Source organism: Cyprinus carpio, chromosome A9 (genome assembly GCF_018340385.1).
Source record: "Cyprinus carpio isolate SPL01 chromosome A9, ASM1834038v1, whole genome shotgun sequence".
NCBI lineage: Eukaryota > Metazoa > Chordata > Actinopteri > Cypriniformes > Cyprinidae > Cyprinus > Cyprinus carpio.
In genome coordinates, this window is record NC_056580.1 from 30,671,501 (window position 1) to 30,698,369 (window position 26,869).

Below are 26,869 nucleotides of genomic sequence, written 5' to 3' on the forward strand. Positions count from 1 at the left end.
GAAATTGTGGTTTACTTTGCATCAGAGCATTAAAAGTGGTAGCTTATTTTAGTGAGCTAGGCTACATTTATATGCAAAATGTCAATATTCTCATATATTAGGCCTATATTTTAATTTATATTTTAAAATTCCTTTAATAAAACAACATGAATTTTTGTTATTCGTTAACTGTCCTTTATTTTGACAGACAACTTCTTGGGAAAATATATTTGTCTGTAAGAAATTGTTGCTTGTTTTATAAATTATTTTCTTTTAGTAAAACGTGAGGCACTGTATAATTTCGTTCCCATTATTTAGGCCTGATTAAAACAAGAAACGAATAAATTAAACCTGCACGATTTAGCTAAATCATTGAAATTCTAAAGAATGGACGGATTAATAAAACGTCCTCACGATTAAACTCAAGTTCTCTCATTATAATCCCCAAACTGCAAATGATTTAAAAAAAAAAGAAAAAAAAAAGAGCTTCATTAATAGACAACTTCAGTGATTTTAAAGGGAGCCGCCGTTACTTGCTTACATAGAATTTAAGTAAAAAAAAATAATTGCAGCCGCATTTAAATGCAGGTGTGTAAAATGTCTGCGTGCAAGATTTGCGTGGCGCGAGTGATGCTGAGTGCATGCGCACCATTTATTCTTATTTGTTTTATCTTCACTACAAATCTTGTTTGGTTTTATTTTGGATAATTGCATGTAAAAAATAATTTACGTTGTAATGCATATGCAAAATGTGAATATCTATTCATATTTAAGTGCTTGTGCGAAAATTATTAATGCGCATGCAGGACAGGGAGGCGCCCTCTAGATCACTTGAATTTTTTCCTGATAATGAATTAACTTAAAATTGTGGTGTCTCACATACATGAGAAATATATCTACAGAAAGCTTGAAATGTCTTTTAAACGAATCAATTCAGAACGAAAGCATTGTGTAATCTGTGAAGGCGTGTTCATGTGGAGAGAGGCAGCACTGTGAATTTCATCTTGCAGCCGACAAGAAAAACATTTGTTTATTAATAAATAATTAAAATGTCTCCTTTTTTTTACAATTATTGGGCTACTTCTGCCTGTGCTTTGGGGCAAACTTAATGCATGTGCTTGAGCGCGAAATATATTAAGGCTCATTATGGATTATATATGAAAATGTAATATAATCCTGCGATTAGTTGAATAATGACAAATGAACGACTAGTAACTAGAAAAATCTTACATGGGAGGCAGATCTATTAAATAGCCTCTAGACATCTCTGTTAAAGTTTTTAAAGCATTTTATACGCGTTTGCATAAATTCTTCTTTCAGAACGGTCTGGGAGAGATGCCTTAACACTGATTTTTCCTCTGAAACACAAAAACGAAAATTGAAATAAAATTGATATTTTTTTTGAGAATGGCCAACCCTTCTCTGCAGATATTGTTGCTTCAGGTTTGTGCATTGTAAATAGGCTAAAAAAAAAAAAAAATAAAAAAAAAATAATTAATTAATAATAATAATAATGTCTCCAAAAAGTTTTTTTTGTCATGTCTGTAACGCATGTGTATTCCCAAATCTAAAAAAGCCTATAAAACATCATAGACGGATCATACTGATGTCTGGACTGGTCTGGATGTCGTTTGTGAATTTATTTATTTATTTTATTGAGTTAAGGCAACTTCCTCTGAAGTTATAATAACTAATAAATTATATTGCTATACATTAGTCAACATTTGAAGTGGATCAAAACCTTTCTTCAAAGTTGCCCTAAAACCAAAATGACCAGTCCTATCTAAACCTGTTCTGCAAGTTTGATACCCTCATAAGACACTGTCCATATGAAAGACCAAGAGATTCACACCTTTATCTCGACCCCCACAAGCTATACATAATTACCCCAGCCCCCTCCAGCTGAACTGAACTCGTCTGTTTTTTGGCTGTGAGGAACGGTGTGTTCTCATGTTACTGTGTTGAAACATGCCTGCACTCACAGCAGCCTTACTCTTTTTATTCATTATTTTCCCCGCAGCCCATATTATTGTTTTCACAAGACCATAATAATAACAAATTATCAATTGATAATTAATCATTATTTAACGAAAATCATTGTTATTTGTGAACGTAGCGTTTGCGGAAGGCTTTAAGACCAAGCGGGGTCCTCCATCAGCTGCTCCCGCTTCACAGCGCGCGTGACTCGCGCTAACTGCGCCCAGCTTCAAAGTCCGCAAGTTTTGATTTAACTAAATCAGTTTGAGCGAATACAACTTACTGATCATGAGCCCAACATTTAGCAAACAGAAAAACATTGAGTCTACCTGAAGGAAGATGTGTTTCATTGTAAGTTAATGCTGTTAATTAAATAGAGAGTTAATTAAAGAGAGAGAGAGAGAGAGAGAGAGAGAGAGAGAGAGAGAGAGAGAGAGAGAGAGAGAAATAAAAAAACTGTGTTGGCTATTCCTAAACTTGGAGCTCATTATTGAAATACAAATCCAAACACCAGAAGCAAACTCTCAGTGTTCTTTCATTGAAAAGTATGCATTTTGTTTATTCACAGGCTATATGGTTGAAATAATATTTTAGTTCACAAATTTTAAGTGCCATTGTTTAAAAAAATGCTTTATTGGCTAACGCAGCGGTTCTCAACCCGCGGCCCTTCACGAATTCAAATGCGGCCCACCATGCTGAACACAATTAAAAAAAATAACTTTCAGTTTTACAATTCATTTTAGTTTTTACATTCATTTAAAAATGTAATAAAAAAATATAAGCTATAGCCTAATGTTTATATGTAAAATTATTTTGTTTTTCATATATTATTTTCAGACATGAGCAGACCTACGTTCCGCATTTTATGAACACATACAAGCGCGCAATTTGGCAGAATTCAATTCAAATAGTCATCAACAGCCATTAGTTCGGTAAAATTGAGCATCAGAATTGACAAATTTGTTTTTAAGGGAGTAAAAAGAAGTGTGGAAATGCCAGCAAATGAACACATTCAAACAAGAAAAGTCACAGTATCAGCAGTGAAGGAGAGTGCTGGATTTTCGGTTTGCGCCGTAACTCACTTGAAGTTCAGGCAAATAGAAACACCCATACTACGCAGCAATCATCCTTAATTGCAGAAATGTGGCAAAACATCTCTGGAGAGAACCTCATATTATTAAATTCGAAAGTGCTTTCCATATTTGGATCAACATAGGCTACATTTGTGAACGCACATTTTCTGCAATGTCGCGCGTCAAGTCATGCTCCCGTGCGCGTCTTACAGACTGCAACTTACAATCGCAACTTCATTGTGCTGTTACTCCTTTCGAGCCGAATTTCACAAAATGGGTCAGCTCCCGACAGCATCAGGTGTTTTTATTTATGGGGAGTAGAATTATTAATTTATTTCAATGAATGTAATCGATTAAATATCATAATATTTAGGCTATAATATTATAAATCAGTTTGGTTTGTATTGATAACGTAATATGTAAATGATATGCGTGCGGCCGCGAGACTTGCACTCGCACCATAGTGCGGCCCGTTGGAAAAAAAAGGTTGAGAACCACTGGGCTAACGTTTCATAGCCCTTCAGTTGTTATGCTTTAAAATCCCATAACATTTGTAATATCACAGTATTTTCACCTCCTAAATCACTAACCTTTAAAGTCACAATTCTATAATGGTCAAATTTACTCAGGCCGATGGCACCTTTAATTACATTATGTTTTTTTTTTTTTTTTTTTTTTTTTTTTTTTTTTTTTAGAATAATTGTAGCTTACATAAATAGGTGAAGCAAAACAAATATGAATAATATTTGGATCGTCCCTTATTTTTTTTCCTTATTTTCTTAAAGAATAAACACTTATTTTCTACAAGAATAAACATGATAACATATTATTAATTCATAGAAATAATTTAAGCAATTAAAACCTGATAACATATTATTAATTCATAGAAATAATTTAAGCATTTAAAACCTTTTTTTTAAAAACTTGAACTTCAATACTATTAAACTGACTTTAAAATCTCAAGGAGTTTATAAGTTAAAAAGGGTAAAAATGTCACAGTGCATGTTAAATATCCTAAATTAACTTGTGTTAACAATATAATTAGAACTAACAATAAAATTCGATTTTTTTTTTTAAATGAACAATTCCTGTATAAAATGGGACAGCAACCTTTATATCAAACATTTTTAAATCGTCCACAGCTGAGCAACGCGCGAGGCAGGTTGAGCGTGAATGTGCTGCACAAAGTCATTTTCAGATGCAATGAAAATTAAAAAAAAAATTAAAAAAACCCTGGATAGCCTAGATTAGGCCCAGACTCTGTTCCTAAGTATATAATAATTATAATTACCCCACAGTAACAAATTTTAACCGATTAATCACCTATTTTCGTTTGCTGCATGTTATTTTATTTATTTATTTATTTATTTATTTATTTTTTAAAACAGGCTAAAAAATAAATTAAGTTTGTGAGAGGAAAAAATATATAAGTATATATATAAGAATATATAAGTCATGTATAAGTTGCATTTTATTACATTCAGAAATAATAACGGCTGGCCTAATAATGTTATAATGTGCCAACAGGATATTTTTAGTTCTCTTCACTTAACAACAAAACCTTTAAATTTAACAAATTTATCAGAACAGAACAATAATTACAAATATATAATTCTAATGGATAAATAAAATTGCAGTATATAATAATATAGGCTTAGCTATAAACAAACAAACAAAAAAAATGAATAATAATATAAAGCGAACCATAAGGTAAGGTTGGGCTCTCATTCGGGAGAAATCCAAACGTTTTCATATTCGTGATGTTGCCTATTTCAAGCTTGACTATTATTCATTAGGAAAAAATAGGCTTTGTAGTTCACGCGTGTTTCAGTATCGACGGGGAAAAAAAATAAAAAATCATAATTAACAAAAATATGCCAAAGTGCACCGCTGCTCGCGCCGAATGGCACGGTGAACGGCTACTCTTTCCAATGAATGTGCGCAAGGCACCAGCGCGATCAAACAGCTGAAACAGAAAATACACAATTTTTGGTCACACAGTAAAGGCATAATTCAAAAATGCAAAGTGTTAGCAGTTTGAAAAATCAAGAATAATAACAGAATGAATCATAATTATTGCTAAATGCTGGACCGTTCTCCTTTCTATCTGCAAATGGAACCTGAAGGATTTTTTTTTTAAACCAAGAATGAACCGAAATGAAAACATTTAGCTTTTTATCCGTATATATAGGCCTTATATTTAATGACTGTTTAATAACAATAGCAAGCATAAGATCCTTTGTGTAAAGGACTTCTTTTAATTTTTGATGAGTAGACTGTAGCCTAAGACTATCCTACATTTTGAAATTAACTCACTGTACATTTTTTAATGGTTTTTTAAAGATGGTACAATGTTATATCATAATGTTATTGTTGTTTTACCTCCTCCTTTTATCTCATTTTACTATTACATTCAGTTCGCAATCCCGTCCCTTTGCGCCACCTGGTGGTAGTTTCGCGAAGGATTTTAACACTTGACTGACTTGAAGTTAACGCCGCGGCCCTGCGGCGGCGGTACGCGCGGCGGTATTACTCATTTTGGTTGTCTACCATCTGTACATACAGAGAATCGAAATTGCGTTACTCTCAGACCCCCGGTGCAAACAGATAACACTAACAGTAGAGCCTAAAAATCTAGATCAAATATAAAATATAAGATAAAACTATACAATAAGGGAATGTAAAAAAAAAAAGACATAATAGAAAAAATAAAATAAAAATAAGGTTAAATAAAAGCAGCGCAAGGCACATGGCAGATAGAGTGCAAACCAGTGAACAAACAGTGCAGATAAAAAGATCTTTAGTGCATAAAAAAATAGCTTATTCAGTCTGATTTAAAAGTGACAAAGTGACAAAGGGCTCAAGAGCAGTTATTCTATTAAACTGACTGATGAGGTGGTAGAATGATGTCAGTTCCATGATGAATGAGTGAATGAGGTACTGAGCAGACTACTGCTGCACAAAGTGACTGGTGCATGACATTCGTATGTTAGAGGGAGGGGGGGTGGAAGGACCTGGGGATGTGGGACCTGGGCGGGGGGGGGGGGTTTCATAGTTCAGTGGTGCCTGAGGAAGAAGAGAGACGGGGGGGCAAGTTCGGGAGCGAGTTCAGCTTCCTGACAGCCTGATGGATGAAGCTGTCCTTCAGTCTGCTGGTCCTGGCCTGGAGACTTCGCAGTCTCCTCCCTGATGGCAGCAGACTGAAGAAGCTGTGTGACGGGTGAATGGGATCACCTGCAATGCAGAGGGCTTTTCGAGTGAGACGGGTTCCATAAATGTCCTGGAGGGAGGAGAGAGAGACACCAATGATCTTCTCAGCAGCTCTCACTATGCGTTGAAGAGTCTTCCAGCAGGACGCGTTGCAGGCGCCATACCACACAGTGATGCAGCTGGTCAGAATGCTCTCGATGGTGCCTCTGTAGAAGGTGTACATGATGGGGGTTGGGGGCTCTGGCTCTCCTCAGTTTGCGGAGGAAGTAGAGACGCTGCTGTGATTTCTTGGCCAGTGCTGCAGTGTTGACGGTCCAGGAGAGGTCCTCTGTGATGTGCACACCCAGGAACTTGGTGCTGCTCACTCTCTCCACAGTCGCACCATTGATGGTCAGAGGGACATGCTGAGTGTGCGCTCTCCTGAAGTCAACAACAATCTCCTTCGTCTTCTCCACGTTCAGAGAGAGATTGTTGTCACTGCACCACCCGGCCAGGGGGCTCACCTCGCTCCTGTAGTTTGTCTCATCTCTGTTGCTAATGAGACCCACCACAGTCGTGTCATCCGCAAACTTAATGAAGAGGTTGGAGTTGTGTGACGGTGTGCAGTCGGGGTCAGCAGAGTGAAGAGGAGGGGGCTCAGCACACATCCTTGGGGGGCCCCAGTGTTCAGTGTGATGGTGCTGGATGTGTTGCTGCCGACACGTACTGCCTGAGGTCTTCCAGTCAGAAAGTCCAACAGCCAGTTGCACAGCGAAGTGTTGAGTCCCAACACATGCCCAAGTATGCATGTACTGCATCCAATCAGTCATCACAACGTTAACACACACACGCTGCAGAGGCACTGGTGCTGATGTAAACGTTGACAGCCGCACTTATCAAGAGGGCTCAGTCGACAGACAGGATTTTAGCATGATAAGTTTTAACATATCTGATTTTGAATGACTGTATATTCAAGTGATCACAATGCCTAAATATAATAAAAAAGTGGGAGAGTGACCCGACTCTCAAAACGTGAATAATTGTGGAGTGAGATGACAAGAAGGCTTTATCACTGCAACTCCGAAATCAGTGCACATTTGAATTAAGTAATCAAAAACGAAACTAAATATCTTGGTTTATACGATCCTGTCTTTTATCTTTTAAACGGTCTAGATTGATAAATCCTTAAAAACTGCAAGACTTGATAAGTTTTGACTGTGCAAAGTTCTGTATTTTGTTCTACAATATGAACTTAACAAAAGGCTTCCTCTATAGTTCTGTGTAAAATTATAGAGTTGCTTTTTCCTATCACTTATATTGGGCACTTTTTGCATTTAAATTGGATTATTCTGAATGACATTAAAAATGATGCATGTGTTTTTTTCGGGGGTATTGGTTAATTTCTTGATTGCCATTGTGACTGTCTGCTTGCATATTTTATTCATGTTTGGTAGCCTAATTTTCTTCAATGCCCCTATTCTATTTGCCCAGATTTGATCAGTTACTGGGAAATTTATTCTAACATGAAACAGCAAGCTAAACTCGTTCCTTCAAAAAGTTTCACCATAAACCTCCAATGAACAGGCGATGTGTTGTACTTGGCAGGTAATTTTAATGAAGAAAAGGTAAAACTGAAATAACAAACACATAACAAATACAGATAAGTAAACAAAAATATATTCAGCACAAAACAAATAATATATTACTCCTTAATTGGGTCTCAAGTTATTAAATTAAATATACTCACTGACGATGCCCCATGAACAAACAAAGACGGATGGATAGAGATGGCATTAACTACAACATGTACTTCTTCAACATGACTGCAACAACAGCACAACAGGAAATGATCTCACTAACAGGAAATCTAAATTACAAAATAAAACACACACCTTCAAAATAAAGGCATTCTACATTAAACAGTCTCTTGTAACTTTCTTAATTACACCACAACGTGTATAGCAAAAATAAATCATAAGCAAAACAGCAGGTCCTAGACATCAGAGGCCCATATGCATAGAACCTCCACAAATGAAGAAAAAATAAAATAAAAATGTAAACACAAAGCCATTTTAACAATTTAACAAACTAAATTAATATAAAAAAAAACACAAATAAAAAACTTGAGACAAATCCAACACCGCATCGTAAACATTCAAAATACATAATCCTTTTAAATCACCCAATAATTACATATAAGTATTATCTCTATAAACAAACCTAACCATCTAACACAGAGACATACCTCTGCTGTTATCCAAGAGTTGAATGAAAACTTTGTTTGATAGAGTGAAATAGAAATGCTGCATGATAGAGTGAAATAGAAACGCTGTGTGATACAGCTCGTTGCTACAGGCAAAACACGGTGTCCACAACTTGCAACATATACTAACAGCCCACACGCTCAAACTCTTGCATCGGGGGGTTATCTCTTTGCAATCAACATAGAATAAACAATTTAAAGAAATAAATCGTCCTTATACAGATTCTTAAAGCATCTAAACAAATGCCACGCTCATACCTTGCTATGGCGCTTCAGGGTCACAATACCCGAAGGAGACGGAAAAGGTCAAAACGTAGGGAAGTTACACATCCTGCCAACCTTTGCTCTATTTATAGGACAGAATAAATATATATGCCCCACCCCGTACATCATGCTTATTATCCACTCGGTCACATATAGAAGGAACATTTCTGTATGAAAGTGACCATTATATTACAGCAAAGTGTGTCATCTGCTGTGGGAGCCGGAAGGACAGTGAATTGTGTGCTGAGTGAGGAGAGTCTGTTGTCCACGATGGCTTCCCATGTCTTCTGTGTTGTTAGTGCTGGTAGCTTCCACAGTCTTCTGCTGTGCTGTTGCTTTCCCAAAGCTGGCTTTCCTAGCAAAATGTCAAACTAAGTGCTGCTACTGTGTGACGTCATCACACAAAGAAACCATCCAATTTTACTAGTCAGGCATTGACCAAAAAATGGTTTCATACCACCCCAGCCCCACCCCCACCCCCAGTTCTGCTCTCACGCATCTGCATTTACAAGTGTACAAGTGTGTTTTGCAACGGGAATATCACAAAAGGAATAGGGAAAGTCAAAACACTAGATTTGAAGCTTTCACATCAGAGCTGTGAGTGTAAATTTCAGCTTAAAATATATATATATATATATATATATATATATATATATATATATATATATATATATATATATATATATATATATATCACAAGTTCTCTAATTCAAATCAGCCAGCTCTCAAGTTACAATATGCTACTTTTTTACCTTCAAATAAACTGATCTGATCTGAGAGAGTGAAGAGTGTGTGATTGTTCTCTACAGGTTGAGAGATTGTGGCATCACAGATGAAGGTTGTGCTGCTCTGGCTTCAGCTCTGACATCAAACCCCTCACACCTGGGACACCTGAGTCTGACTGGGAATAAACTGGGAAATTCAGTGAATCTGCTCTCTGATGTACTACAAAATCCTCACTGTAAACTGGAAAAACTGTGGTAAGATTATATATCACACACTGTACAGTATTTGTGAAGTGAAAACAAATGATCAAGTGAAGTGATCAGACTCCAGCGAACAATATTCAACAGGGCAAGGCTAAGAGCGATAATCCAGGTGCGCAGCAGTAGTCCAGGCAGGGGCAAACAGAGTCCAAATGGTAAAACAATAGATAATCCAATATACACAGGCAGAAATCAGGAAACGGGTAATAACTAGACTATGAAAACATAAAAAGGCTCCGTAAAGCAGCTATCATCAAGAGAGTGATAAAAGCAGAACAATACTCGGCTGTGAGAGAGAGGGAGTCCATGGCTTATGTAGGGTGTGTGATTGGTTACAGCTGTGCGTGTAATCAGTGCAATGGATGATGGGAAATGTAGTCCAGGGTATAGTGTAAGAGTCTTTGTAGTATGAGAGTCCATGTGGTGAGCGGGTGAACTCTGGTGGTGAGTGAACGGAAGTTTATAGACCGATTCGTGACAGTGACTAAGACTGTTCAAAAATACAGTAAATAAAAAAAAAAAAAAAAAAAACGTACAATTTCAAATAACTGTTTTCTATGTGAATATCTGTTAAAATGTAATTGATTGCTGTGATCAAAGCTGGATTTTCAGCACCATTACTCCGGTCTTCAGTGTCACATGATCTTCAGAAATCATTCTAATATGCTGCTTTGCTGCTCAAGAAACATTTCTGATTATTATAAATGTTGAAAACAGTTGAGCTGCCCAGTATTTATGCAGAAACCATGACTTACTACAATAAAAATATCAGGGGTCTCATTTATAAAACTATGCGTAGGATCTTTACTAAAAGTTTACGTGCGCCCAAAAGCCAAAAATGGCGTACGCCAAAAAATATTCCGATTTATAAAACCGTGCGTACGCACACCTGTAAGCAATGTTCCCTTTATAAATCACAGATCACCCGCAGATGTGCGTACGTGAACCAGCCTCATATCCCGCCCTGTACACCCCCCATTTTTAACCATAAATAGTCAATGCAAATCACCTCATGATTGCTGATCAGCATGTAAATGAGAGTGGAATCCCATATATACCTGGAAAAACTGGCATGCGACCCGCCAATTAATTAATCAAGAAAGTGAAAACGTGCATTTCTGTTAGCCTAATTTTAATAATGGCGACAGGTGAGAAAAGAGGAAAAAAAACGTAATTTCTCAGATACTGAGATTGAAACACTTGTAGGGGAGGTGGAGGCTCGGAAAACTGTGTTATTTGGTGGCCACAGCAGTGGGGTCACTAATAAAAAGAAGCAGTGCGAGTGGCAAAGTATTGCTTCTGCCGTCAAATTGTGTCAGTGGGACAGAACGGACAGTTTGCAGAATTAAAGAAAAAAACTGGTCCGACCTGAAGGTATACAAATTTTTTTTTTACCAACATATTACATTTGTGTTTTATTAGGCTATATACCTATATAAATAGCAATATTGATTTTCAAAAAGTTTTATTTACATGTGCTTACAGTATGCAAAATATGTGAAATAAAGATTCTCATTCATTCAAGGTGGAGGCAAAGAGAAAACTGTCCTCCCAACGCCAGAGCGTGGCTGCAACTGGTGGGGGCCCAAGTACACCTGAGCTCACATCACTGGATAGCAAAATTGCTGCCATAATTGGGGAGGTCAGCCTGTGTGGGATTGTGTCGGAAAAGGAAGGAGACACCGACGCGACTGAGACCAAAGAGGAACAAGGTTAAACCGATTTTTAATCATTAACGCTGTACATTTGAGTGTGTCGGGGTGATAAATGGATAAATGTTGCCAATTGTTTGTCCTCCAGTCCTTCCGGAGTCTGAAGCTGTAAATGAACAGGAGGTTCAGGGTGAGGGGTTCTCAGATGCAGATGCACAGCGTCCGGCTCAAAGCAGTGCCCCTTCTGCGTCTGGCACGTCCAAAAAGTGGTCGGGTACTCACTGACGCAGTCCTGCAGTTACAGCGAGAGACAATAAACGCTGTCAACGGGGTTTCAGATGAGCTACGGCAGATGAGAGAAGTGTTGCAAGAAATTGAACAATTATTAAAAGATGTACTTAAAAAATGAACCTTGACTTTTGTCTTCCTTACAAACGGGGCATGACATTCTCATGGATTCTTGCACCTTGTTGATATCCCTCTTGTCGGCCAGGGGGCTGTGGCTCGGGGGTCGTAATGCTGGGGTAGAGGGAGATCAGGAGGGAGAGGAATACCGTTTCTCAGTGCTATATTGTGCAAAAACACCACACGCCCTGACAATCTTGCACACTTTTGCTGGATGGTATAAAAAAGTCTGCCACCCGAGGCATCCAGAGCACGCCATCTGCATTTCAGGATGCCGATGGCACGCTCCACAACTGCGCGGGCACGAGAGTGGACCTCGTTATAATGAGTTTCCTCCTGTGCGCTCTGCAGGTTTAAAAATAGGGTGAGTAGCCAGCGTCTCAGGGGGTAGCCACTGTCACCTGCAGGTTATAATTATATTAAAAAACAATTGTTACGGTTTCTACTTTTTAATATTGTTAAACTCACCAAGAAGCCAGCCATCACGTACTGCGCCTGCATTTAGTCTGTTCCCTACACTGCTATGTGTCAAGATAAAGTAATCATGTGTTGAACCAGGCCAGCGTGCCACAATGTTTGTGAGTGTCATGTTGGAGTCACATATGATTTGCACATTAATAGAATGCACATGCTTTCTATTAACATAAGCAAATTCATTTTCAGATGGTGCCCTTATAGCAACATGAGTGCAGTCAATTGCGCCGATTACATTTGGGAAACCAGACATTGCTGCAAATTGCGTTTTAATTTCGGCCTGTTCTCGCACAGTGTAGGGGAACCTGATGTATCGACTAACCATATTAAGTATACCATTTAAAACGACAGATATTATGGCACTCAGGGACGGCTGTGATATACCAGACCTATAGGGTGAGATGATAGATTCCAATAGAATTATTTCATATACAAAAAGGTCTTAGAGACAAATTTGAGGATTACTTATAGTTTTTTTATATTATTAATTTACCTGTCTGCCAATTCCCGCTGGAAACAGCCGGTTGCCAAGAACCCCAGAGTGGTGAGGACTTGTATTTGGACTGGGATGGCATGGTTCCGGCGTGTTGCCCTCTCTAATACTGGACCCAATTCAGCACATAGATCCAAGAGCACAGCTCTAGGGAATCTAAATCGGCTTATTAGCCAGTCATCATCATGGGCCAGGAAATCATCATGGTCCCTGAAAAACTCGTTCTCTCCTTATTCTGCCATTAGCGTAATCCTCCAACAGTGCCAGGAGTGCCATCATGAAGCATTACATACCCGGGTCACCGGAGAATTTATATGTTTCTAGCAAATAGACTGATCGTTAACACCTTGACAAAATCACTTAATTAATTTGTGGGCGAAAATTTAAGACGAAAATGTTATAGTGAACACATGCTTCTTGACGGTTTTGTAATGAACACCGTAATAGTTAGGACCGATGATGAGTAGCGATTGTGCTTCATGACTGTATTTGCAGACGTTGACATTTTATGATATAGGCTATGTACATTAAGGAAAATATTTCCTTTTTACACTGTGTTCTGCCAGTTCTCTAATAAAAGGGTATTTCATGCTATTCTGTAGGCTATCACATGTATCGCGCCATGTCCTCCTGTGCTCCCGTTGTGGACAATGTGACTGTAAGGCAGCGCTGATTATTATTTTATTTTACTTTTAATACATTTTGAATTACGTTTGGATTTTACTAGATGTATATAGCCTAAAACAATCGGCACAAATAACACTGTTGGATTTAATCTTCATGATAATGTGGATATAACGTATGAAATGGAGTGAAAATTAAATGTCATTCATTCTTATAATCGTTCTTCTCACATTTATTTTCTACAATCTAACTTCAGTTCACGACCTCACCATCGGTGTCGCCAATTCCCTTTGTCTCCAGAATGTGCGTACGCACGGCTCAAAGTTTGCTTAAAGGTGCGCACATTCTCCCGTCAAGTTTGTTTTTTATAGATCACAACCTTTGCGTGGGAACTGGCGTACGTACGTTTCCAGCCCCGTTTTGTGCGTACGCACGCTTTATAAATGAGGCCCCAGGTGTGTGTCTGTGTTTAATAGGAATCAATGCTTTTATTAATGCAAATATGCATGAAATTGATCAAAAGAGATAGTTAAATCATTTCTAATGTTACAAAAGATTCTATTTAAATAAAAGCTGTTCTTTTGAACTTTCTGTTTCTGTTTCTAACCCTAACCCAAAAATATTTCCACCACATGTTAAGCAGCAAAAATATTTCTAACATTCATAATAATAATAATCATTATTAATAATAATAATAATTGAGCATCAATAATTGAGCAACAATTCAGCATATTAGAATGACAGACACAGTGGGTGTGGCGTCAGGCCTCAGAGAGGCTTTTATTAACAGAAAATAACAAAAACAGGGAATAAAAGTGTCCAAAGGGAAAGGGTGTTCAAAATAAACAGGGGATCTGGTGTCCTCGCCATGCTGCAGGTTTCGTGAAGGTAAGGCAGTGTTCGGGAAGGAAGGGTCCAGGTAAGGAGTCACGACCGGCCATGACTTTCCGGCGGCCGGTTTGCTGGAAGTCGTGGCCTAACGGTAAGAGATTTCGAATCATAATCCAAAAGTTGTGAGTTCGAGTGTCAGGCCAGCAGGGATTGCAGGTGGGGGCTGCCCACTGTTCTGGGTGTGTGTTCACGATGTGTGTGTGCTCACTGCTGTGTGTGTGCACTTTGGATGGGTTAAATGCAGAGCAAAAATTCTGCGTATGGGTCACCATACTTGGCCACATGTCACTTGCACTTCACTCACACGCGCTCCTCTCCTGGTCCAGGGCATGAAGGGCGGCAGCTTCTTCCGAGCAGCTTCACACTCCTTGGCCCATGGCGCCTCCCGGGGATAAATGGCCGGAATTCTGGCCTGTCAGCCATATAACGGGTGGGGTTCTTAACCGGACCATGGGTCCGGCAGCTCACGGTTCTGGCGGCCCGGGAGTCCCTCTACGCACCCTTCCTGGACCCACGAGGACACCAGTGTGCATGCATGTGGAAGAGACCGGTCTCTCAAGGATAGGCTCGCTTGGCATCTAAACAGCAGTGGTGATGAGGCTCCATTTGGTTCAGGTGTGCCTCATCACACGCTGTCAGCCCTGGCTATTTCAGCGCCCCTCATATCTCATGCACCCACTCCTGTCGGGAGCCTGGTGAAGGTCGGAGATTAAGGGACGGGGTGATGCTGATAATTGGGGGGAGGCAGACGACTGGTCACAATAGATATTCACATAAAAAACGGCCTTTTGAAATTGTAATAATATTTCACAATGTTATTGTTTTACTGATATAATAATAAATAAATCATGTTTCTAAACTTTTGACAAGTACTGTAAATTTAAGTATAGATCTAATAACTCAGTTATGTAGTGAATAGTGTGACTAATAAAACAGATTTGCATATATGTCTACGTAAGACATTCTGCATAAAAAAATACATTGCAATAATAATAATAATAATAATTCCTTACATTTATATAGCGCTTTTCTAGGCACTCAAAGCGCTTTACATTGTCAGGGGGTATCTCCTCATCCACCACCAGTGTGCAGCATCCACCTGGATGATGCGTCGGCAGCCATATTGCACCAGAACGCCCACCACACACCAGCTCATTGGGGGAGAAGAGACAGAGTGATGAAGCCAATCAGCAGATATGGGGATTGTTAGGAGGCCATGATGGTCAGAGGCCAATGGGCGAATTTAGCCAGGATGCCGAGATTACACCTCTACTCTTTTCGAAAGACATCCTGGCATTTTTAATGACCACAGAGAGTCAGGACCTCAGTTTAACATCTCATCCGAAGGACGGTGCTTGTTAACAGTGTAGTGCCCCCATCACTACACTGGGGCACTAGGACCCACACAGACCACACACAGACCACAGGTTGAGCACCCCCTGCTGGCCTCACTAGCACCTCCACCAACATAAACCTATCATTATCACTACCACCCACATACAGATAATGACCAACCCCACCCCAGCTTAAATTTCAATGGGAAACCGGTCTTGGGCTCCAGGGTGATATGGCTGCCGGCATATAAAGAAATATGGTCACACTTTATTTTAAGGTCCAATTTTCTCTATTAACAAACCATTAACTACGACTTTTGCCTCAGTAAGATCCTAATTTGCTGCTTATTAATAGTTTAAAGTGTTGGGTCGAATTAGGCATGTGGAATATGTTCGTGCAAAATATATGCTTTATAGGTAATATGGTAATACTAACTAATACACAGACAATATGTTAATAATAGGCATGCTAATAAGCAACAAGTTAATGGTGAGAATTGGTCCTTATACTAAAGTGTTACTAGACATATTTATCTTTCTTGAATGAGTCATTAGATGTTTTATGGTCATGTTTTGTGCTCTGTGACATTTTTGATCTCAGTTCAATGACCCATCAAACATGTTGATTTGTGGTTTAAGTTTGTACTTCATCTTTAATAATATATTCACTGCTAATCTGACCCGATCTGATCGGAGAGAGTGAAGAGTGTATCATTGTTCTCTACAGGTTGAATGATTGTGACATCAAAGATGAAGGTTGTGCTGCTCTGGCTTCAGCTCTGAGATCAAACCCCTCACACCTGAGACAGCTGAATCTGTCTTTGAATAAAATAGGAGATTCTGGAGTCACGTTGCTCTCTGCTGTACTGAAGGATCCTCGTTGTAAACTGGAGATACTGCGGTAAGATAATTTCTCTTATAGTTTCATGTCTTTGTCCTTTAATGTAAATTCTGAGACTAAAGCTTGCAAAATAAATGTTCTGTAAACACACTTAACCTCATCACAAATGACTCTGATGACTGAAGACTGAAGATGAAGTTTATTTCATTCATCTTCATTACATCACATGAGCTGCTGCTCCTGTTTTTGACCCACCAAACAATCATATATATCGTTACCAAGTCATTATAGATTTTGCTATATAGATTATTTTAAGGCATGCAAATATAGAAATAGAAATTTGTCAACTGGTAGAGATTTTAGACTATCGTCTCTATCGTGGTTACACGTTCACATGACATTGCTGTGCTACCTGGTCACAAAACCGTATCATTTACCTGTGTTTAAGCATTGCGGTTTAAAAACAAGTGATTTAAATCTATTGAAACACCATCATCAGCGAAAGAGAACTCTTAGGTTATTTGCACACACTGTCTGAGAGAACATTTTTGAGCACAGTCAGAGAGGCACACGCACATGAAGACGGTGTTCATAGAGTGTGGGAGTATTTAACCAAATTAACTTTGCCGCTTGAAATTTCAATACCTATAAGGGGTAAATCTCGTCAATGTCAGTGAGCCAGTAAGTGTGCAACATGTGTGATGTGCTGGTGATTGGCTCTGGTGAGGTATCAAGGACATTTTCAATATGTCCCTGGCCCAGACAACTGTCCCCACTAGTTTCAAAACCTCCACCATCGTGCCAGTACCAAAGCATTCCACTGCCTCGGCCCTTTACGACTTCTGTCCTGTCGCACTCACCCCCATCATTGCCAAGTGCTTTGAGAGGCTGGTTGTTACCCATTTATAATCCTGTCTCCCTGCTACACTAGACCCATACCAGTTTGCTCAGAATGGACTAAGAGAGTAGTCGTGTAAATTGGAATGCGGCTACTCGCCCCAAGACCAAACAATCCCAATCTTATCTGCTTTCCGCTCCCCTCTTCCAGCACTGGCCTCAGCCAAGGCCACTGTTGGAACAACAACAATTCCCCCGGAAAAGCACTGCAGGGAGACGCTCTTGCGTTCCTCCCCCCACTCCACAGACACCTGCTGATTGTTGACTCTGTCTGGGACATGATCAAGGCCGTCTCCATGGCAACTTGCTGTGTATCGCTATCAGGGGCGTAGATAGGATTTTTTAACTGGGGGGGACCAAGCTGTCCAGCAGTCAATTTTTTTCAGTCCAGAAAAATCAACAGATCAGTCATAGATGATAGTACAGGTGCATCTCAAAAAATTAGAATATCATAGAAAAGGTCTTTATTTTTTGTAATTCAATTCAAAAAAGCAAACTTTCTTATATTCTACATTCATTGCACACAAACTGAAATAATTCAAGAGTTTTTTTTGTTTTAATTCTGATGGTTACAACTTACAGCTCAGGAAAATTAAAAATTCAGTATCTCAAAAAATTTTAATCTTAAATTTTGAGCTTGATTACTTTGATTAATTTTGAGTATAAATACTGGATACCTCTTGGGCTAGTTTAGAACATTCAACAGTTATCCAGAAGACGATCATAGACAGCCTCCACAAGGAGGGTAAGCCACAGAAGGACATTGCTGAAAGGGCTGGCTGTTCACAGAGTGCTGTATCAAAATATATTAATAGAAAGTTGACTGGAAGGAAAATGTGTGGTAGCAAAGGTGCACACGCAGCAGGTATGACCACAGCCTTGGGAAGACTGTCAGGAAAAGCTGATTCAAGAACTTGGGAGAGCTTCACAAGGAGTGGATTGAAGCCGAAGTCAGCACATCAAGAGTCACCACGCTCAGACGTCTCCAGGAAAAGAGCTACAGTTTTCACATTCCTAGAACCAAGCCACTCCTGAACCAGAAAAAAACATCAGAAGCATTTCACCTGGGGTAAGGAGAAAAAGAACTGGACTGTTGCTCAGTGCTCCACAGTCCTCTTTTCAGATTAAAGTAAATTTTGCATTTCATTTGGAAATCAAGGTCTGGAGGAAGACTGGAGAGGCACCGAATCCAAAGTCCAGTATGAAGTTTCTGGAGTCAGAGATGATTTGGGTGTCATTCCATCTGCTGGTGTTATTTCATTGTTTTTTATCAAGTCCAAAGTCAATGCAGCCATCTACCAGGAGATTTTGGAGCACTTTATGCTTCCATCTGCTGACAAGCTTTATGGAGATGCTGATTTCATTTTGCAGCAGGACTTTAGCACCTGCCTACAGTGCCAAAACCAATTCCAAGTGGTTTGCTGACCATGATATTACTGTGCTTGATTGGCCAGCCAACTCGCCTGACCTGAACCTCACAGAGAATCTATGGGGTATGGAAGATGTAGAGGAAGATAAGTAACATCTGACAAACAATACAGAGAACCTGAAGGCCGCTATCAAAGCAACCTGGGCTTTAATAACGCCTCAGCAGTGCCACAGACTGATCACCTTCATGCCACGCCGCATTGAAGCAGTAATTCTTTAGCACCAAAACAAACACACCCTGCTAAGGTGGCCGAGAGAGCTAAACGCACTGCAAATGACAAAAACACCTGCAAATTATGAAAACAATTTCATCAGTTTGACAACACGCGCTGCAAATACTCACAATACAAACAAATAAAGAAACGTGCTGCAAAAACACAGACCACATCGGAAATATTAAAGGGAACCGTAAAGTGACAAATATGGCTGGGACATAATTTATCAATGTTTGCTTTGAAAAGATCTTTGTTTATTTTAACATCCTGATCATATGATTCCTTAGCTTTTTTTTGTTGTTGTTTTTGCTTTTTTTGTGTGGATATTATTAGCCTAAATAAGATGACTAAATGCACAATTACTGTAACTGTGAATAGTTATGTAAGCTGGCTAACTTACTTTTACAACTTACCTTAACTTTTAAAACTAACCATAGCCTATGGTTTTCCTATTGAAATTAATTAATTAATAAATATATTTATTATATTAAAAAAAGCAAACAAAAAATGGTTACTGTAATCATGCACAAATTAACAATGGATTTACTATTCTAACCATAGTTTAACCATGGTATTTGTACAACTGTGGTTATACAAATGGTAATCAATACGCCAAAAAAAAAGGTTAATTTTCGTTTTGTTGGGGTATTTGCAACTCGCTTCTGTATTTGTTTGTGTTGTGAGCACTGAAGCTTGTTTTTGTATTTCGTTGTGTTGCGAGTATTTGCAGCAAGCGTACTGTCAAAATGTTGAAGAATTTTTCTTAATTTGCTGGTGCTTTTTTTATTTGAATGTGTTTTGTGAAGTTGCAGCGCGTTGAGCTCTCTCGGTCACTGTGCCTCGCCCCACACATACATACGCAACCATGGCAACAATGATCGCGGAAACATGTGAAGATGACACATAAGCATATTCAAACAACACAACATGGATAAGTTGTGTGAAACAAAGCGAAATCAACGTTACTCACCTATCAAAAAGAAACAAAGCAACCTCGCTGTCCGATTCGAGCCCTTCCCAATCCTTTAGTTTCTCTTCACCGCTGGAATGCTGCTCCGATATTTACGCGGGTCCTGCCTCTTGCCTGATTGCAACCCTTGTTTTTAATGTTTTGTTTCTCTGATGTTTTCCTCTTTATTTATCCACCATCTCTCTTAATCTACAGTCGGTCTGCTAATATGCTAATTTTGAATAAAAGCGTCTGCTAAATGACTAAATGTAAATGTAATATGCGTCCTGTGCACTCAAATTGAGCGCTCTCTTCTCGCTATCAGGACAAGACACGCCCCTTAACCGCTGATTGGCTACAAGTGTGTTTTGGGAATCGGTCAGACACTGCGGTCAAAAGTGTTTCAAAAATCACTTAGTACACGTTTAAGGAACGGCGGGCAGGGTCGCCACTACTTAGACTAATGTACATAGCGGAAACCCTGATTAATCCTCTGTTTACCAATAGAGACTTTCATTGAGACAGTGAGGGGGTGAATCTGGGGGGTCATGTCCCCCCCGTCCTCATTTCCACCCCCTCCCCAGTTCAATATGATCTAACTATCGCTATGACAATCTGTGGGCTGAGGCACCTAGATTTGATGCCAGGCGTGGCGGCTCTCCAGGCCTACAAATACACAAACTTTTACATACATACACACAGACATACGCACATATATAAAGATATGCATTCACCCCCGGCCAACCCCCCTTTCCTCGCCTTTGCTGCTTTGTACTGCCAGTCTGACAAGCGGGTCTGTGACCAGCGCCAAGAATGGCTGCAGGACCGGATGGCTGCTTGCCTGTGCTGGGTTACCTCCACCCCCCACTCCCCTCCCCTGTTGCAAGTCGTGTGTTTTTCATGCTGTATTGATTATGTGCTTTTGTTGCTGAGGTGTTTTTCCTGTTCTTACACTTAGGCATGGGCCGGTATGAGATTTTGACGGTATGATAACCTTAAGGGAAAATATCACGGTTTCACGGTATCACAGTATTGTTGTTATAGCTCTGAAATGTGTTATTTTTAAATGACTGGATAAAAAAATAAAAAAATCTGCTGGACACAAAATATTTTGTTTTTGAGCAACATACAGAATATTAGAAACAGTAGAATTAGTTTATTTTTTATTTGATTTGTTTCCTAAAAAGAAAAAAAAAAAATATATATATATAAAGACTGACATCTTTATTTAACCTAAATCTGTAATTACAGTTATTTAATTTTAGTTTTATAATTCATATACATATCATTTAATATAATTTAGTTATATAATAATAATCATACACATAATTTGATTTAATAATAACCCAGTTTGAAGCAAAAACAGAATGTTCTGAGTCTGACAAGCTTTGTGAAACTATACTACGTGCATGAACGAAACAAACAGCAGAAGCTCTGAATAAGATGCAGATTCACTCTCTGACAGCAGGAGGCACCTCTGGAACACCAGATACAGAGCTGCGCTGCGCTGAAACGCTGCTTTAATATGAACTAACATTATACAGAGACGATATGAAAAGAAAATACCACGTAAACATTTCAGAAGACAGTCAGCTCCCCTCAGAAACACATTCATATAAACCCCCGAATCAATATTGAGGATTTTCTTCCAATAGTTTGTGCATCATGAACAGTGAGTGATCTACAGTATTTTTCTCTGTGCGTCCGTCTTCAGCGTCTCTGGTCTGTGTTAACGGGCGTTAACAGACTTCATATTTTCACATAAATGACATTTTGAAAAATGACAGCATTGCAACGCAGTTTGTGCAAGTCCAGAACAGAGAGTTGCAATAAAGCAAAACATGGCCGGTTGCCGATCGCGTAAAGGCCAATGTATACTTGCGCACACTGTCGGCATTACGTTATTTTTGTCATCAAGAGGGCTTGTGGACAGCCGCGCACCCCGTGGTACTGCACATGTGTTGAGCTCATCCGTCTGCGCTCATCGGTTGAGTATACTTTTGAAAGCTGAGCGGACGCAGCTGTGCATGAGACTGAAAGGAACTCTGAATGTGAAGTGTACCCGGGTCATCCTACACACACGTGACTGACCGCTCGCTCGCAGCAACAGGAGGAGGAGGGGTCAGTGTTACTCTCTACACTGCTCTCAGTCTGAGAGATTCCTACTCTTTCAGTCTTTGAGGAGACATGGAAAACAGTGCATACCGCAGGAACGGTATAATGGAAAATATTAGTGGTTTTGAAACCGTGAAATTTTTTAAATCGCGGTATACCTTGAAACCGGTAATTGGCCCATGCCTACTCACACTGTACTCCCAAAGGAGCATAGTCTGGGGGTTGTTTTTTTCTCCTCCCCTCCCTTATGTTATGCTGTATTTCTTCCTCCCCTGTTCTACATTTCACTGCTTGTTGTATGTCATATAACTTGTACGTGACAAATAATAAATAATCTTGAATCTTAATCATTCCTATTTGTATTTTGTACATACTCTGCTTAATATTGTATATAGCAACTCCACTGTACATTCTGTAAATCATAGCTTCACTTACTCTGCACTTATATGTATGTAAAACTACTATTTAATACGTAATAATCAATTTAATCTAGCTTGCGCTCACTGTTATACAAGGAAGCAGCTCCGGGCGGACGACGTATTAGATCGGCTTTACGCATGCGCCGCTCAGAAGTGACGAACGCGGAAGGGCAGGGGAGAGATCAAAACAAAACAATTGTCACTAATTAGAAGTACAAAATGAGGATTTGTAAAGAAGAATGTCAGAGGATTTCGATATAAGCCAAGAGGAGACTGGTTTTCCTTTGCTAAAGTAAGGAAACTTTGCTTCTGTTAACAAACGTTGGTTTTCACAAGACTCACCAGCGCATACGCGGCACGGACCTCATAGATGGATGCTTTTTATTTAACTTCTTTTGGACTGATGCACTGCAACACCTGCTGAGTGCCATTAAACAGCTTGAAAGCTCAAAGACAATTTTTTATATAACTCCGACGGGATTCGTCTGAAAGAAGAAAGTCACCCCCATCTCTTTCTCCCACTTCACTTTCTGTGTATGTACTGTCCTGTCTAAAAAAGCAAATAATAATAATAATAATGATAATAATACTTGATTTCTCATGTCATATTTTTGGAGATGGAGGAGAAACACGCACACACACACACACACACCACAACTCCATACAGATCAAAATAACAGTATAAAACTCAGCTGTGTAACGAATAGTGTAATTTAAACATATTGGTTTTGAATGTCTACATAAGACAGAGAGTGGAGAGTATGTGATTGTTCTCTACAGGTTGAGAGATTGTGGCATCACAGATGAAGGTTGTGCTGCTCTGGCTTCAGCTCTGAGATCAAACCCCTCACACCTGAGACGACTGGATCTGTCTTGGAATAAAAAGGGGGATTTGGGTGTGAAACTTCTCTGTGCTGGACTGAAGAATCCTCACTGTAAACTGGAGGAACTGCAGTAAGATAATCTCTCTGATAATCTCATGTCTTTGCCCTGTATTGTAAATTTTAAGACTAAAGCTTGTAAAATAAATGTTCAGTAAACACAAAATCTCAGCACAAATGACTCTGATGACTGAATATGAAGTTAATTTCATTCATCTTCATCACATCACATGAGCTGCTGCTCCTATTTTTGATCCACCAAACATTTACTGGAGCTTCAGTTGCTTTTGCTAGTTTGATTAATAATCATTCACCTGTTTATCTCTGTCTAAGATTTTATTTTCCTCTTATTTTCCACTTTTTCTGAAATCCCATGGCATTGTGTTCTCACAGATGTCATAAAGATTTAACCTGAATGTTCAGATATTAATGTGTGATTTAGTGATGTCTGTTCAGTTTATAAGCTGCCAAACATGACACAATGATGTGTTTGACCACAAGAGTTGAGAAATGAGATGTAATGAGGAATATGTGGCTCCTGTGAGGCAAATGTCCTCCTGTAGGTGTTTATTAGAGGAGCAACTGATTGTTTCTCCAGACAGAACCATCCTTATATCACTATGAAACAATATCTCACAATTAGCTCTGTGTGTCTGTTTAGTCCTGAAGCACATGACAGTTTCAAACAGCACCATTGAGCATCAACATGCAGAAATCTCATTCTTTCAGCAGCAGTTTGTGGCAACACTTGTCATTATATCTCCTCTCCTGCTCTGAGACCAGAGTCAATAACAAACTACAGACACTTGAACTACAATTAACACTGTGTCATTGTTCTCTACAGGTTGAGAGATTGTGGCGTCACAGATGAAGGTTGTGCTTCTCTGGCTTCAGCTCTGAGATCAAACCCCTCATACCTGAGACACCTGGATCTGTCTTGGAATAAAATAGGAGATTTGGGAGTGAAGCGTCTCTGTGCTGGACTGAAGGGTAATCACTGTAAACTGGAGATACTGTGGTAAGATCATCTCTCTGATAGTCTCTGATGTCCTTGTCCTTTAATGTAAATTCTAAGACTAAATATTTAAAATAAATGTTCAATAAACAAACTAAATTTCAGCACATAAATATGAAGTTAATTTAATTTATATCCATGACATCACATCAGCCTCTGCTCTTGTTTTTGACCCCACAAACGTTTACTGGAGCTTCAGTTGCTTCTGCTAGTTTGATTAATACTGATTAATCAACTGCTCATTTCTGTGTAAGAGTATAACTTTTTCCACTTTTTCTGAAATCCCATGAGCTCATTGTGTTCTCACTGATGTAATAAAGATTTAACCTGAATGTTCAGATACTAATGTGTGATTTCTGTTCAGTTTATAAGCATGCCAAACATGACTAGGATGACCATATTTTTTTTTTTTTGGGGGGAAAACAAGTAGATAGAACAGAAAAAGATTAGGGAATGCTAGTGTTAGAGGGTATTTTTTTAATAAAAATAAAACAAGTCAATAGAATAGAAAAATAATAGATAATGCTTGTGTTAGAATGTTATTTTTTATAATAAATAAAAATAAAATAAATAGAAAGAATAATAATAATAATTCCTTACATTTATATAGCGCTTTTCTAGGCACTCAAAGCACTTTACATTGTCAGGGGGTATCTCCTCGCCCACCACCAGTGTGCAGCATCCACCTGGATGATGCGACGGCAGCCATATTGAATAGAGAATGCTAGGGTTAAAGGCTCTCCCTTTCTTTTTAAATAAAACAAATAGTTAGAATAGAAATTGAATAGAGATGCATATGTTAGCTGGTCAAATTTCTTTAATAAAAAAAAAACAAGCAGATAAAATTAGAATTAGCATTATAATAGAGAGTGCTGGAGTTAGAGGGTCAGATGAAAATGTGTTTTCAGCTGTTTCTTGAAAATGATTAAGGTCTGCTTGGATTGAGTTGGGCAGGTCATTCCACCAGAAGCAAACAGTTAATGTAAAAGTCCATGAAAGTTTTATCTTAGGTAGAATGCAAAATGTTTTAATACAAGCATTTCAGTCAAATTCAATTTATGCAATATTTCAAACCTTTAACCCACTTGGGAAAATTAAGCCATGGCAAAAGTTTAAAATTATCCCAATTCTGTGGAAAAAATGCGGACTTGGCAACCCTGCATCCAAGAAGAGCTGCCGGAGTCAGACATATGGTCACCCTAAACATGACATGATGTGTTTGATCACAAGAGTTAATAAATGAGATGTAATGGGGAACACGTGGCTCATGTGAAGCAAATGACCTGTAGGTGTTTATTAGAGGAGTAAGACTGTTTCTCCCGATAGATTTGTCCTTATATCACTATGAAACAATATCTCACATTCAGCTCTGTGTATCTGTTCAGTCCTGAAGCACATGACAGTTTCAGACAGCACCATTGGGCATCAACATGCATAAATCTCATTCTGTCAGCAGCAGTTTGTAAATATGCTTGTCATTATATCTCCTCTCCTGCTCTGAAACCAGCGTTAATAACAAACTACAGACACTTGAACTACAATTAACATTGTGTCATTGTTCTCTACAGGTTGAGGGATTGTGGCATCACAGATGAAGGTTGTGTTGCTCTGGCTTCAGCTCTCAGATCAAATTCCTCACTCCTGAGACACCTGAATCTGACTGGGAATAAACTAGGAAAATCAGGAGTGAAGTTACTGAAAGATAATCCACATTATAAACTGGAGACAGTATACTGTTGTGAGTATATTATTATTTAAATATTTTAAAATGGAATTAAAGTTAAATATAGCTGCAAGCAGCAATTATGGGGCCAAGCACTAAAGAAGCAAGCATCAGACCAACTGCAGCAATGAGTAATTAAAACCATTTTAAGATGATTTTACAAACCCGATTCCAAAAAAGTTGGGACACTGTACAAATTGTGAGTAAAAAAGGAATGGAATAATTTACAAATATCATAAACTTATATTTTATTCACAATAGAATATAGATAACATATCAAATGTTAAAAGTGAGACATTTTGAAATGTCATGCCAAATATTGGCTCATTTTGGATTTCATGAGAGCTACACATTCCAAAAAAGTTGGGACAGGTAGCAATAAAAGTTAACGGAAAAGTTAAATATACAAATAATGAGCAGCTGGAGGACCAATTTGTAACTTATTAGGTCAATTGGCAACATGATTGGGTATAAAAAGAGTCTCTCAGAGTGGCAGTGTCTCTCAGAAGTCAAGATGGGCAGAGGATCACCAATTCCCCCAATGCTGCGGCGAAAAATAGGGGAGCAATATCAGAAAGGATTTTCTCAGAGAAAAATTTGCATAGAGTTTGAAGCTATCATCATCTACAGTGCATAATATCATCCAAAGATTCAGAGAATCTGGAACAATTTCTGTGCGTAAGGGTCAAGGCCGGAAAAAACCATACTAGATGCCTGTGATCTTCGGGCCCTTAGACGGCACTGCATCACATACAGGAATGCTACTGTAATGGAAATCACAA

The 26,869-nt window shown here is 38.8% G+C and overlaps 1 protein-coding gene across 1 annotated transcript in view; it reads left to right on the plus strand.

Moving 5' to 3' along the window:
- The window catches only part of LOC109080402 (NACHT, LRR and PYD domains-containing protein 12-like), a 51,606-nt gene extending 25,469 nt beyond the window's left edge, over positions 1-26,137 (plus strand). Inside the window, exons 9-13 of the mRNA XM_042764475.1 lie at positions 9,555-9,725; positions 16,332-16,505; positions 23,249-23,422; positions 24,194-24,367; positions 25,933-26,137. Of these exons, the coding sequence (XP_042620409.1) occupies positions 9,555-9,725; positions 16,332-16,505; positions 23,249-23,422; positions 24,194-24,367; positions 25,933-26,122 (883 nt within the window). The 3' untranslated portion in view covers positions 26,123-26,137. The remainder of the gene's footprint in view (positions 1-9,554; positions 9,726-16,331; positions 16,506-23,248; positions 23,423-24,193; positions 24,368-25,932) is intronic.
- The last annotated feature ends 732 nt before the right edge of the window (positions 26,138-26,869 follow it).